General features: G+C 52.3%; 1 protein-coding gene across 6 annotated transcripts in view; it reads right to left on the bottom strand.

The window, feature by feature from the left end:
• ARRB1 (arrestin beta 1) overlaps nt 1–15,291 on the bottom strand; it is a 78,595-nt gene that overhangs the window by 20,906 nt on the left and 42,398 nt on the right. For 2 of the 6 annotated variants that reach the window (XM_079930162.1, XM_079930161.1), the window contains exons 1-5: nt 9,133–9,721; nt 6,136–6,166; nt 4,295–4,355; nt 1,225–1,269; nt 267–463 (exon numbers count right to left, since the gene is read on the bottom strand). In XM_079930162.1, coding sequence (XP_079786288.1) covers nt 267–463; nt 1,225–1,269; nt 4,295–4,355; nt 6,136–6,166; nt 9,133–9,188 — 390 coding nt within the window. In that variant the 5' untranslated portion in view covers nt 9,189–9,721. Of the gene's footprint in view, nt 1–266; nt 464–1,224; nt 1,270–4,294; nt 4,356–6,135; nt 6,167–9,132; nt 9,722–15,291 lie in introns of those variants that run through there. The other 4 variants (XM_079930164.1, XM_079930163.1, XM_079930166.1 and 1 more) reach the window with 3 other exon arrangements.

The raw sequence follows: 15,291 nt of genomic DNA on the forward strand, positions 1-15,291 counted from the left end.
AGCAGCCCCCCTCGACCCCCCTTTCTCCCACCAATGACCCGGACTCAGGAGGGTCTGGGGAGTAGCGCAGAGGTAAGGGTGATGCCCCTGGCAGTGGCCAGAGACACTTACCAGGCAACGTTAAGTGCCAATGCCCTGGTCCCAGCGTACACTGGGAAACTGGGTGGCACGGCGCTGCTGCCCCAGCTGCCCCCATATGCCTGCCCAGAGGGCTTGCTAGACGTGATGTTTCTGGAATGGGGCCCCAGGGGCTGGCAGTCCCTGACCTCAAAGGTGAAAGGGTAGGCGTGCTCGCCCAGCTTCTTGATGAGGCGCTCCTGCAGCCGAGTCAGGGGTTTCTTGTCCTCAGGGGCTGGCGGGAAGGACTGCACGTTGGCCACAAACAGGTCCTTGCGAAAGGTCAGGCCCAGGACATCCAGGTCCTCCCGGCCGTAGCGGAAGGCGCAGGTCAGTGTCACATAGACTGTGGGAGCAGGGGGCACTAAGGAGGGGCCTGGGAGGGCAGCAAACACCCCCCCCCCCGCCCCCAGAGCGTGAGCTGCAGCCCTGGGACTGGCCCCACTGGAGGCACAGGTCTGTCCCAGAGCTCCTGCGGGGAGGGCTGCGCTGCCCTTGGGATGGGGTGTCAGGTGCCTGGCCCCTGGGAGGAAGTGGGGCTGACTGCTGGATCGGTTCTGTTCTTCTCCACCCCCACTGCAGCCCAGGGCATCTGTGGAGAGGGTCTGACAGGGTTGATAGGGGCTGGGAAGGAGCACAGTGGGAAAGAGTAGTGGGAGGGGAAACAAGTGCTGAGTGGTGTCCGGAAGGCTCAGAGTCTTGTCCCACTCACCCCCCGCCCCGCCTCCTGTCCTCCTGACCTTAGACAGTTCCTTGACCTCCCCAGGAATCAATCTTCTCTTCTGTACAATGAGACCCTAACTCCTGCTCTGTTTGCATCCCCAGCCTTGCAACAGTCATGATGGATTGATGTAAAAGGGCTCAGGGCATTAGAAGGTTCTCCCAAAATGGGCGCGGGCAGGGCCGCCCCAGGCCGGGGGAGGCCAAGGCACCTGCTCTGACGTTGACTGGAGCTGTCGAGGGAAGTACCAGCAGGGAGGGGCAGGGACAGGCTTGTTGCCTCTCTTACTGCTGACATTCTGCCTGCGAGTCAGGAAGGCCCTCGGCTGGAGGTCATGGAGGAAAAGGAGGCCCCTTGACAGGCTGGGGGTAAGGGCCACAGCTCACCTCTCCTCTCCTTGAGATACTCAGGATCCACCAGGACCACACCATCTGGAGGAAGGACAGAGGGTGAGTAGACTTGACCATTTCAACTTCTGAGCCCCAAACACCAACTTCAATTTAAACTCAACCATTTTTCTGTCCAAAAGCATCATGAGCGAAATGGGGAGGCCAGCGCCTGGTCGATGGTACCACCATGTCCCCCCTTACGCACCCACCCAGGCTGGCCTGACAGACCCAGCTCACAACTTTGGGCAGATTATTTAACTTCTGTTTCTTCATCTGTTAGTCAGAATAAGAAGATGGGTCCAAAACCCCAGTATCAGGTATACTCTGGAATTCAGAAGGTTTGAATTGTAGGAACACCATATGGTCCATCTTCCACAGGTTGTCTAATGTCTTCTGCCAGCTCTGGGGCGGCACCCCTTGTCAGTCATTGATACCTCTGCAGGGAGACGCAAATATTTTCACCAAGAGGGTCCCTAAGGTATCGGTGGCCTCCCATCAGTTCAGGTCAGGTTTGCCACTGATGGAATTTTGTGTCAAACTCATGAACAGTTTGGGGCTTGCAGAGTTTTGGGATTTGGGATTAACAGATGCTGTAGTACCTACGTCATAGGGCTCCTGTGAGGACGAGATGAGTCAGTATGTGTAAAGTGTTAGACAGTGCCTGACACGTGTGACACCATGGAGAATGTCCCGAGGCCTGGTCTTGGGAGTACAGAGTCCAGCTGAAGACAAGGATGTTTTCTCTGCCCAGACCCCAGGAGGCCAAAAAGACTGGCTCAGGGGTCACCCCGTCACCTGCCCTCCCCAGTCTAACCCACAGCCCCCCTCACCCCACACTGACCCCCAGAGCTGACCCCTCAGAGGCCACATTAGGAAGTGAGTGCCCGGAGGGTTCCTGGTCTTCTCCCAGTGCTGGGCAGGTCCAAGGGACGACTGGTCAGGGGGTGCCCACCCCGTGCCCAGAGCCTGACGTTCATCTTCCCTCCTTTTACCGTGGGCTTTCCTCTGGGCCTGGGCACCAGGGGCTGAGTGGAAACTCAATGCAGAGGACATCCCAGCAAGGGCACTCCCCGAACCAGGGGTGTCAGGGAAGGCTCCCTGGGGGAGGGGGAGGGGGAACCAGGTCTTAAGGGCAAGTAAAGGTCATCATTTAGGTGACCAAGGGACAGCCCAAGGTGGGCAGTGGGAAGAGCATGGCTCTGAGGCTTGGGAGAGCAGACCCCGGAGGCGTAGGAGGAAGGAGGGCCAGGCCTGACCTTAAACGTCCTGTCTGTGAGGTCAGGGGGCTCGGTCTTGCCCCTGAGTTTGCAGGGTAACCAGGGGTAGAGTTAAACATCGGGAAGACACAATCAGCTCAACGTTGTGAGGGAAAAAGATTTTCTCACTGTGGGTCATTTGAGCAACTCTGGACGACGCCCCAGCACTCTCTGGGATCTGCAGGGCCTGGCATGAAGCAGGTGCTCTATGAACACTTGTCAAACAGTTCTCAGGGTGCCTGTGTGTGTTAGGGGAGCCAGATCCCTCGTGTCCCTCTCCCCAGTCCCCGTGACCCCGCTGCTATCCTTAAAGGCCAAGGGGTGTGAACAGCCCTGGCCTCAGACAGCCTGTAGGAAACTTTGCCTTGGAGCAGGCCACAGGCGAACACAGGGATGCTTGCTCCCTGCCTCCAAGTTCAGGGAGGAGATGGAAATGGCAGAGAGGGCAGTGAGCTTCAGAGGACACCAGACAGGGCTGGGGAGAAGAAGTGGGGTGGGGTCATAGTGCTCCAGGCCAGGAAGGGAGGGGCCTGGAATAGAGCTGGACTCTGCAGCCCACAGCCTGCTCAGGGACCCCAGGGACTCCCCAGGTCTCCTTCCGTAACGTCACAAAGGCCTTCCTCTCAGCGAGCTGAAACCTCCCACTCTGCTCCCTCTGCTCCCACCTGGGCTCTGGAACCACAAGTCACTCCTGTCCCCTTGGCCCCAGCAAAGCCCGCAGGGATGTGATGACAGGCCACGTTCTCTGTGAATTTTTCCCCCAGCAACACATCCTACTTTCTTCACCTGGACTTGGCCTCATGCAGTTTCCAGGGCCCATCCTCCCAAACCGTCACCTTCTTTGGCCTCACTCGGGTTTGTTCACGTCCCTCTTTAATCATTTAACCTCTCTGGGCCTCGTCCACGTTTGTAAAATAGGGGTCATCCTGGGCCTCCCTCCCTCAAACAGTTGTGGGAAGAAGCAATGAGACTGAGGTTCTTTAAGGAGAGCTTTGGTTCTTAGAATCCTAACTGGGGGCGATTCTGCCCCACAAGGGGATATTCGCAAGGTCTAACAACACTTTTGATTGTCGTCCTGGGATGGGGGGACTGCTGGTGTCTAAAGGGTAGAGACCAGGAATGCTGCTAAGCCCCCTTCAGCAGAGAGGATGGCCCCCGCCAGCAAAGAATGATCCAATCCGAAACGGCAAGAGTGCTGAGGTTGAGAAGCCCTGAACAAGAAAAAGTCCTTGCGAGGGGCCTTCAGCCACAGCCCAACCTCCGGTAAGAACCCCACGTCAGCGAGGACAGCCTCCATTTCACAAGCCCCTAGGTTTTCCTGTCACCTCCCACCCTTTGCCATTAGGAGGGAGCAGAACAAAGGTTCTGCGAAGCCAGACTGCCTGGGTTTGTTTGAATCCAGGCTCCTCGATCTACTCGCTCTGTGACCTGGAGGAAGTCACTTAACCTCCCTGTGCCTCGTTCTCCTCGGTAAAGCAGGGATGATAATAGGAGCAGTTACCCTCGGTGTTGGGTAATAATAAGGCTCACGATAAGTGGTGGCTGTTGTCATCCTCCTGGTGTCATCAGGCACTGGCCCTGCTTCTTACCTCAATCCTTCCCACAATTTCCTCTCACAGGTCCCTCAGTTGAAGAGGAGAGTAGCTGCTTAGTAAGCTTTTGCTGACTGAACGCACGTCCTGTTCTTGGTACCAGGCCACTCTGGAGACCTGAAGGCTATTCCTGGGCAGCTTCAACACGCTCTTCTCTGGAAGGAGCCAGGCCAGCCCTGCCTCCCCCCTCCCCTCCCTCTCTGGCCTCCAGGGACTCACCCACGGGGTCCACGAGGTCGATGTGGTCCACAAAGTCCCGCTTTCCCAGGTAGACGGTGAGCTGGGGAGGAGAGGCACAGAGGGTGTTAGCAGCTGTGGGTCCCCGCCCTGGAGGAAACCCTGGGAGCTGCCCCTGAAACCCCTGGACCCAACCCTAGCCCTCATCAAAATCCTAACTGGACTTGGACCTGAGCCCCAGTCCTAATACTAACAAGCCCTCGTATAATTTGTAAAGCACCCGTTCATCCCAAAGCCCTGTGAAGAAGTTGTCATTGTTCCCATTTTGCAGATGAGGACACTGAGGCCTGCAGGGATCTTCCTGCCAAGCACCACTGAGGGTGGAGAGGCGGCAGCAAAGGAGTCTGCTGGGAGGGGGTGCTGGGTGCAGCTCTGAAAGGACGGGGGGACCCAGAGCAGGGCCAGCAGCGCCGAGAGGGTGCTCTGAACACTGAGCTCTGTGCCCTTCACTGCTCCCGGCCTCTGTGCAGCCTGCACTGATCCACTCGAAGGATTTGTTTTCCGAGGCAGTGAGTGCCCCACTCATTAAACAGTCTTCAGGGAAGAACCCCAGAGCTAGAATCCAGAGTGTCATCCTGGATGCTTCCTACTCCTCCCCAATCCCTAAACACTGACGAGTCTCCCTCCACCAGATTTCTCCATCCTCACAGCCAGCCTTGGCTGAACTACACACCAGCCCCTTGACGGTCTGCTGCCTGGAGCCTCCCCTACTTTGGACCTTTCTCCCCTCCTCAGCCACACTGGTCATCCTAAAATGCAAATCTAACCATGGTAGTCTGGTCTGAAAACCCTCTGATGGTTCCTCAGTGCCCAGAGGTAAAATGACAAATGAGTTTCATTCCAAATGCCAACTCTGATTGATTGGTAAGGGCTGCCTGGGGCCCTGGGTTGAGAAGAATCCAAGATGGAATATGGGCTCAGCAGGAAAGGGTGAACAGTGATTGGTGATGTCTGCCTCGGGCTCAGAAGGGAGACGTGGGTGATTGGTGATGTCTGCTGTGGGCTTAGAAGGGAGACGTGGGTGCACGTGGTGCTATCTGCCAGCCCAGGCCAGGAGTCCGAGCTCCTAAGCCTGGCCACCTCCCCCTCTCAGCTCCCGCTCCCTCTGCCTCCCTCTTGGCACCCAGACTCCCTACAACTTATGTTCACACCTTGCATGCCCTTTTCCACCCTGCCTTGCCTGGGAATGCATCTTTCCCCACAGAAGCCATCCCTGACCACCCAGGCTGGGTCTGCAGCTATACTTACCACTTTATATTGAAATTACCAGTTTCTGTGTCTACCTCCTGCACCTGGCCCTGAGGGGCACGGGCTGTGCCTTATTTATCTCAGTACACCCTACCCTGATTCCCACTGGCTCAGCCTATACCTGACATGGAATGATGTCAGTAATATGTGCTGAACTGAGAGGAAAGCAGGATGGAGCCTGGGGCCGTATTAAGAAAGAGAACAGGGCAGGCACTGGGAGCTGCCCCGGATAACAGGGTTCAGTAGAGAGGCTCCAGGGGCCGCTCATGCCGGAGGACTCACCACCCCTGAGGCCCTTGGCACTTGCTCTAATTATTGCACTCACAGTGCAGCCTCTCCGTGATGGGCCACACCAGGGCAGGGGTTCCCTAAAGTCCAGGAGAGTCGTCCTGCCCCCCTGAGACGGCAAGTTTGCTGACAGGGCCCCTCTCCTTGTAGTCGAGGGCTCCTAAGGACAGGGCTGTGTCTCTCCCTCAGACAGGGTGTGCAGGTCCTTCGCGGCAGTAAAGATGCCGGAAGAGGGGATGAGAGTTTGAGGACAGAGAGGAGACAGGGTGCGGCTGCTACAGACTCACCTTTCCATTGGGGCTCGCCTTCTTGAACACCCTGGGGAGAGAAAGAGCGGGAAGGCCAGGTTAGCATATCCCGCCCAGGGGAAGGTTCCTGCAGGCCGTCCCTCGGCAGGACCAGAACAAGGGGTCTGGAGTGACTTGCAGGCACTGACCAAGCGCTGGGAGCCGTAACAGTGCCTGGCATGATCAGATCTCACTCTCTTCCACTGCCATCCCCACCTGAGACGCCATGCTTGCCTTTATAGGTCCCCTGGGCTCCCTCGACAGCCCCCTCAGTCTGTTCCTCACCCAGCAGGCGGAGGGAGTCTTCTAAGATAGGTCAGACCTGGCCGCTCATTTGCTCAAAGTCCTCCCAGCTCACGCAGAGGCACGGCCTTGTGTGTGTGGTTTGCCCTCCCCCTTTACCTCCCAGCTTCACCTCCCCCTACTCTCCCCCATCCTCCAGCCGCAAGCCTGCTGGCCTTTCCTCCAACACACCAGGGTGGTCCCTGCCTCAACAGTCCCTTCCCTGGGACGTTCTCCCCACACAGATACACTTGCCCAGCCCCGCGCTTTATACGATGACGCTTCACCCTGTGCCTACCCAGTGTTCCACATCCTCTCACTGTACTTTCCCGTTTTCCACAGCACTCACCACTTCCTAACCCACTACATAACTGACTCTCAGATTACATTTATGCCTGTCTACTCTGCTAAGGGCAGGGATCTTTGTCTCTCTCGTCTACTGATGCGTCCCAAGCACCTAGAACGGCACATCTAGTAGGTGTTTAATAAACCTGTGTTAATGAATGGTAGGCAGCCAGCACTTAATAAATATTAGTTGAGAGGGTGAATGAATGAATTAGTGAAGGAATCAACTGAGGAACTGAGGCCAGGAAGGGAGGGAATGTGCCCACGGCCACACAGCAGAGCACGGATGTGGGGTCGGGCAGAGGCATGGTCCCTGACTCCCGTAAAGTGCTCCCTCTGCCTCCCAGAGCACACCCTGGGCCCCAGCAGCTCTTCCTGCTGTCTCCCTGCAGCTGGTCTGGGAGCCTGAGGCCCCTCACCTATCCCCCATCATCCAGCCCCAGAACCGCTCAGAGCAATGTTGGGAGGGAGAGAAGAAAGGTAGAGACGGAGACCCAGAGGCAGAGAAGGTATTGGAGGAGGGAGGGGAGGGAGGGAGGGAAGGGAGGGGGATGCTGGCTCTGGAGATGTGACAATAAAGGATGGAATGAGAGATGATAAAACAAACAAACAAGAGAGGGAGAGAGAGACAGTCACACAGAGAGATGGAGCAGACACAGAGCAACAGAGCAGACCTGCATGCGCTGCGAGCGATGCAGGCAGCCCAAATGCTGGAGGGGCAGGAGGTCCAGCAGGCATCCAGGGCAAGGCGGGGTGAGGCCCACAGTGTCCCAGCGACAGCAGGTCCTCCCAGAGGGGAGTGGGGTGGTGGCTCTGTGCTGCCTCCGTAGCCCCCCCATCACTCCTCCCCCCTTACTTTTGGGGCCCAAGGGACCACTGATGGGTCTGAGCTTGGTTGGCAAATAAGAGCCTAGCACATCCCTCCCCCACCTCCCCTAGGAGTTCTGGGTTTTTCTCCTCCTCATAAATATTTATCAGTGTTTGGAGTGTGAAGATGCCACAGTCAGCTGGGGTATAATAATTGCTAAAGTGAGAAAAAAAAATACAGATCACACAGTTTGAACTAGCAGCTCCCAAGCTAAGGCCAGACCTGCAGAGGAGACCAGAGAAGTGACAGGCCACAGAGATCCCAGCTGCTTCCAGAAGCCTCAGTCCACCCCTCAGGAGCCCTGGGTCTGATGGAAAGGAGAGGCCACAAATGCCTGAGGCCATCCCAGTGACCCCTGAGAGGGACCAGCAGCACCCTGGCCACAGGAAGCTGGTGCGGGGGGCCAGCTGGGAGTAGTGATAGTCAGAGAGAGAAGGGAGGGAGGGAAGGAAGGAAGAAGCAATTAACATTTTTATAAAGTAGGAACTAGCATTTGTTGAGTGCCCAATTAATTATTTCTCATAACAGCACTGTGAAATGAGCATTATAACCCTCATTTTACAGACAATGAACTCGAGATTCAAAGAGACGTAGTAATTTTCCCAGAAACATACAGCAAGCAAGGGGCTAATAAGTCAGGATTCAGACCCAGTTCTGTCTGTCTGCCTCCAGAGGCTGGTTATTTTCTGTCCAACCCTGCTACTTTCCTAAAGCAGGTGTTTTTATCAACGTCAGGAATAACAGAAAAAGGGGAAATGAGGACAGGAGTTGGGGGGAGAAATGAAAGGGTGAGGAAGGAGCGACCAGGAGAGTAAGCGTGACGAGGGGCAGGAAGCACGGCCAGCCCAGCAGTGGGAGATGGCCCGCTGCTAACTCAACCAGCCACCGGGCCACCTCCTCAGGAAGCTGGACGCTGATGGCTTCCTCAGACAACAACAACAGCTGCGGGCGCGTCCAGGCTTGTACGCCCTCAGCATGTCTCAGTATTTTTCCCAGAACACTGTTGTTGATCCTTCCACAATCCCATTTCAGAGATGAGAAAACTGAGGCTCAAAGAGGTGAATTATGGCTGCCTGTCTCCAGAGCCCATGTCCTTTCCACTCTGTCCCACAGCCAAACGGTCCCTGAAACAACTCCACTGGCTTCCTGACCACAATGCTGTCAGAGAAAAGGCCCCTGCAGGGGTGCTTCCAGTTCACTGGGACCCCCACCTGGTGCAGGACCTCAGAGATGGCTTCTGCCTGTCCACTTTGAAGAGCAAGCACAAACACACAAAACTGAGGTAAAAGCCAAACTTCCAGACTGTGGGATGGCTGGGTTTAGTTCATCCCCAAGTCCCGTTTGTACCCCATAAGCCCGACCCTCAGAGCCAAAGCTGGGTCCCACGCAAGAAATACTGGTGGTGTTCTAGCTGATTAAGACTCTCTGGAGATAAGGAACAGAAACCCACCTAGCAGAGCTCAAGAAAAGGAGAGGGTATGATAAGGAGGCAAAAATCTCACGGGAAGGATATGCAGGCAGGACGCACGGGGGCTGGAGCCGGGAACGGGGAAGCCATCAGCCTCTCAGGCGGCTGCTCTCTTTCTCCACCTCTCTCCCTGGGGCTGCATGTTCTCCCGGCTGCACTGCTCTGTGTGCGGCTGCTACATTGCCTCTGTGGACCAACTCTCTTCTTACTCAGGGCTTTTCTGCCCCTCCATCATTTTGGCTTGCATGTGGCTCTCACTCCGACCCTATTTCTACTCTGCCTCTGCTCAGCTTCCCACGGTTAACTGGTTGAATGGCCCAATTCCAAATCCCCAGGAGAGGAATTTCATTGGTCAGTTTTGGTCAGGTGTCCGATGCCTGGGCCAATCAACTAGGCTTAGGGTGTGTCATGTGGTCCATCAGGCATGGGCAGAGGAGGGTCTGTAGAGCAGTGTTTTTCAACCCAGGGGTCACAACCCATTAGTTGACAATGAAATCAACTTATAGAGTTGCCACCAGCACTTTGTTGTTGTTGTTTTTTAATGCAATAGAATAAAAGATACAAGCGTCAGGTGCAGATGGCAAAGGTATAGTAGATACTACTATTATACTACTATAGATACTACTATACTACTATTTTACCAATATTCTATTGCCCTCTAAGGCTGGGCATATGGGTGGATCAAATTTCTCCAGTCCTATGAAGTTAGTCGTGCCCATGCAGCTTGCTCTGGCCAAGGGAACATGCGTAGAAGGGCCATATGTCACTTCCGGGCAGAAGCATTTAAGGGCTGGTGCATGATTCCCCATGCTGTTTATATTAGCCTTCTATGGAGGCTATAACAAAGGGTCACAAACTTAGTGGCTTAAAACAACATAAATGTATTATCTGGCAGTTCTGTAGTTCAGAAGTTCAAAATGTACCTCACTAGGTTAAAATCAAGATGTTAGCAGGGCTGCGTTCCTTTCCAGAGGCTCTAGGGGTAAATCTGTTTCCTTGCCCTTTCCACCCACATTCCATGTCTCAAGGCCTCTTCCTCCATCTTCAAAGCCAGCAACAGCAGGTTGGGTTCTTATCACATTGCATCGCTCTGACCTCCTCTTCTGCCTCCCTCTTCCACTTTTAAAGACCCTTATGAATACATGTAGCTCCCTATTTTAAGATCAACTGATTGCCATGTGATATAACATATTCAAAGGTTCCAAGGATTAGGACGTAGACATTGTTGGGGGGCCATTCTTCTGCCTACCACAGCCTCTTTCCTCTATCACTGAAACCAGCAATGATCTGGATGGGAAAGCCTTCAGAGACCGAAATCCCAGGGCTCTCCTGCTAGATGACAGACATGTAGCATGAGAGAGAAAAAAAGCTCTTGAGCCACTGAGATTTGGGGGTTGTTTGTAACTGCAGCAGACCAGCTTCTCCTGGCTAATGGGAAAAGTAAATATTATTTAGTAAAACGTTTGTTTCAGATGAACTGAGTTGCAATGTAAAATGAATACCACGCTGCACATTTTTAACTGTTTAAAATCCACTGTTCTAGAGAACATGCCTAAAACAAACATGCTGTATCAGTGTCTGTGCAGCCTGCTGGATCCTATCTTCTGATTCTGCCGCTTTTCTGCGTGCCACCAGTCCTCCCAATGTCCCTTTGTGCCTATAGGGAGAGGCCTATATCGTGAGGGACCCAGAACAAAGTACCTTCCTAGATAGATTACCCAACAACCAAGAGTTTATAAGTTTGTATAGTACAGCCAAACAATGGAATAATACTACATAGCATTGAAATTATGCTTGCATCTTTCATAACACAGGGAAATGCCTATGATAGAATATTAAGCAGAATAAATCAGGAATCAAAACAGTATTTTGGGCATGAGCTCAACTTTATACTCAATAAATACCCAAAAGAAAGAAGGAGAAGACAAGGTTGTTAATACGGCAATACTCCTCAAACTGATCTATGAATTCAATGCAATCCCTATCAAAAATCGCAGCTGGATTTTTTGCATTAATTGACAGGCTGATCATAAAATTCATATGGAAATGTAATAGCCAAAACAATCTTGAAAAAAAAAAAAGGAACAAAGTTGGAGGACTCAGACTTCCCAAATTCAAAACTTACTACAGGGACTTCCCTGGTGGCACAGTGGTTAAAAATCTGCCTGCCAATGCAGGGGACATGGGTTTGATCCCTGGTCCGGGAAGATCCCACATGCCGCGGAGCAACTAAGCCCGTGTGCCACAACTACTGAGCCTGTGCTCTAGAGCCTGCGAGCCACAACTACTGAAGCCCACATGCCTAGAGCCCGTGCTCCACAACAAGAGAAGCCATCGCAATGAGAAGCCCGCGCGCCGCAATGAACAGTAGCCCCCATTTGCCACAACTAGAGAAAGCCCACGCGCAGCAACAAAGATCCCACGCAGCCAAAAATAAACAAATAAGTAAATAAAATTTTAAAAGAAAAGAAAAAGAAGAACAATAGCAAGTGTTATCAAGGGTGTGGAGAAACAAGAACCCTCGTACATTGCTGGTGGGAATGTAGAGCAGTGCAGTCGCTTTGGCAAACAGTCTGGCTGTCCCTCTAAACATCAAACATAGAGTTAGCATACGACCCAGCAATTCCATTCCTAGGTAGATACCCAAGAGAACTGAAAACGATGTCCACACAAATACTTGTACATAAATGTTCATAGTGGCGTTATTCATAACAGTCACAAAAAGTGAAAAAGAAGTCCATCAATTGACGAATCTATTTTTTTTAAAGTGGCATATACATCCAATGGAATATGATTCAACCATAAAAAGGGATGAAGCACTGATTCATGCTACAACATGGATGAACCTCGAAAGTATTGTATTAAGTGAAAGAAGCCAGACACAAAAAGCCATATATTGTGTGATTCCACTTATACGAAATGTCCAGAATAGGCAACTACATAGAAACAGAAAGAAGATCGGTGGTTGCCCGGGGCTGGTGGGAGGGGGAAATGGGAAGTGATTGCTAATGGGGTGATGAAAATATTCTGGAATTAGATAGTGGTGACGGTTATACAACCTTGTGAAAATACTCAAAAACACTACAACTGCTAACATTATGGTATGTAAATATCTCAGTTTTAAAAACTAAAACTAAAAACAACCCCAAAAAATTAATGAAAGGAAAGGAAATGTGCCTAAATGTTAACAGGGGTTGAAGGAAACTCTGTCCACCCACCCACTCATTTCTTTATATCCCATATTTTTCCATGTTGTACAATGAGCACAAATTACTTCATAAAGATGCCAGGGCTTCCCTAACAAGGTATGTCTCAAGTCTTAGTGAAAAAAATATTGTAAGCACAGTAGAGAAAATATGGCTCCTGTCATTTGGATCCTTTGATGCTAGAATCTCTGATTTTGCGATTTTACAAGCCAGAGTCCACATCTCTGTGATTCCTCAGAACCTTCCCCAAGCCTGCTGTGTCAACTGCCAGAACTGCATGCTGTGTCTTCTGCTCAGCACTCTCCTTCTCCAGGAAGCTTTCCCTGACTCCCCCCAGGTCTGGATTAGACGCCCCCCAACTCCCACACCCAGTGTGTCTCCGTCACAACATTTACCACACTCTGTAAAAGTTTACTCACCCTCTGCTTCTCTTTCATAACTTATATGAGAGTAGAGATCTTATTTGTATTTTTGACACTGGATCCCTGGGGCACAGCACGGTGCCTGGGCCACAGTAGGTGCTCAGTAAATAAAAACAGGTGGAATGCTGTTGAATGAATGCCCTAAGAGAGAATTAGCCAATAGTGAGGATGGATGACGTTTAAAAAGATGGTGGGGATGGTCCTTTGCTCTGGGTGAGTGGACTCCAGGGATTTCTTCTTCTATCTATCTATCTTCTATCTATCTATCTGCTTCTCTTCGGCTGTCAGGATCAACAGGCACCGGGCTTAGAAAATACTTCATAGGGGCAGGGTCCCAGCCACCATCAGGCTGAGCCAGGTATACAACTGATACACCCCCACGGGCCTCTGCTCAGCTTTGACCAATGACTCTCCCATTTATCATTCACTTACCCGGTAAACATTCACACACTCCTACCACTGCCAGGCTCTGCAGGCACTAAGATGTCCCTGCTGACAAAAAACCACGGTATAGTCAAGTGAGATAAACCCACCAATCACGTCGGCCACCGTGCATTAAGCTTTCCCTGTAATCCAGGTGCTGTGCTAAGAACTTCACACACGTTAAGATAGTATATTATGCCATCTAAACATTCCCATTTTTCAAAGGGGAAACCTGAGCTTCAGAGACCGTGAATAACTTAATCAATGTCTCAAAGCCAGCATCAGAAAACTCATACAGGAGAGGAAGCCCATGAACGGGCTGCCTATGGGAAATCATTTAGCCAAACATGTCTTACTCAGCATCAGAAAACTCATCTTGTAGAGATTATCCACGAACGTAGATTCACTACCAGTGAACTGAGAGAGCACTGGCAACAATTCAATCCTTTGCGAGCATCAGAAAATTCATGTTAGATAAAAATGCTATGAATACAGTGAATGTGGGGAGACCTTCAGATGTTAAGCTCAATCAACAACAGAAAACTCATCCAGGAGAGAAATCAGGTGCCAGTTACTACTCTAAGTGTGTCATAAACGTTAACTCATTTGTTCCTCCAACAACATATGAGGAGGTTCGACTATCCCACTTTCGCAGATGAGGAAGCTGAGGCACAGAGAGTCTAAGTCATTTGCCCAAGGTCACACAGCTAGTAAGGCGCGCAGCTTGATATTGGAACCCAGGCAGCCTAGCTGCAGGGATGACACTTTTCACCACTCACAATACTACCTTATAGGTAGGATTGTGTGGTTCTGTCTGAGGGGGTCAGGAAAGGCTTCAAGGGAGGAAGTAGCAACGAGAGGGATCTTGAAGAACACACAGAGGTGCGGAAAAGGTGACAGCACTGCAGGTGGGGGCCTCACAACTGGGTCCACTGTGCATTTGAGAGACAGTAGGCAATCTGCAGTATGTCCCAAGTGCCTGGGAGGAGCACCAGGGAGGAGGACGGACCAGAGAAGGGTCCACATGCTTCCCTGATAGTCACGGAGCACCTCCATGCCCCAGGCCCTGGGCTAGGTATAAAGGGTCTCGAATGCCAGACTAAGGACCTCAGACCATATGCAGAAGGCAATGGGGAGCCATAGGCACTTAGGGGGAAGGAGAATGGCCAGGACTGTACCTTGGACACAGAGATGCTGTCACCCCATACCTTTCCCCCATCCCTGCGCCTGATAGCAGTCAGAGCTCAGCTAGGTAGGGTGGGGAACTGCAAGGGGGCATTCACCCTCAGGTACACCCGCCCTACATTCTGACCCACTTTCCTGGGTGTGAGAACAGCCATGAGGGAGCCGGGAGGTGTGAGGAGCAGGTAGCTGTGGCAGCAAGGAGCTTTCTAGAGCCCTTATCACACCCTCCCTGGTAGCAGAGTTATTTGTGTGCAGGCTTGTCTGGTCTGCCAGAACTGAACCGCCCTCCCTGTGTCAGAACATTGCCTGCCCGTTTATCCACCATGAGTGCACCTGCTTCTCAGGACAGCCCAGGACAGGGGGAGGAGGCCAGAAGACAGGAGATGTCACCCCTGTTTCACAGATTTGGGGAGCATGAGGGATCACAGTGTAGCCTGCTTTATTTCCCAGATGGAGAAATCAATGGAAGAGAAGAATCTTGCACCCGGCCAAGAAACTAAGGCCCAGAGAGACTCTGGGGTGTGTCCAGTCACAGACTGGGAGGAGAGCCCCAGGCTTCTGGTGCTCCTGTCACTCCCCTGCTCAGAATCGTGCATGGCTTCCTTGGGCACAGGCCTGAGGGGTGAGGGGTGGGGGATGGGGGTCTGGCCAAGTCAAGCTCCCGGGCTCCAGACTTCTCACAGGCGTCTAGGCAGACAGCAATTGCTCCAGCCTCTTGTCCACATTCATGTGTTCACTTTTCTAGCCATGATCCATATATGTGAAGATTTCCAGGGGATGCAGAGTGAGGGAGGAGGGGAGCCACCAGGTGGCCACGGACGGAGGGGAGAGTTTCTTAAAGGAGCCTGGCCCATTTTCTAGTAACCCACGAAACTGGAGATCTGAAATCGAAAGCTAATAATTTCACCAAGCAGGCTGGCAGTTGGATCCCAAAGAGCCCACAAACTGCACCTGAAT

Source organism: Stenella coeruleoalba (genome assembly GCF_951394435.1).
Source record: "Stenella coeruleoalba genome assembly, chromosome: 8".
Lineage (NCBI taxonomy): Eukaryota > Metazoa > Chordata > Mammalia > Artiodactyla > Delphinidae > Stenella > Stenella coeruleoalba.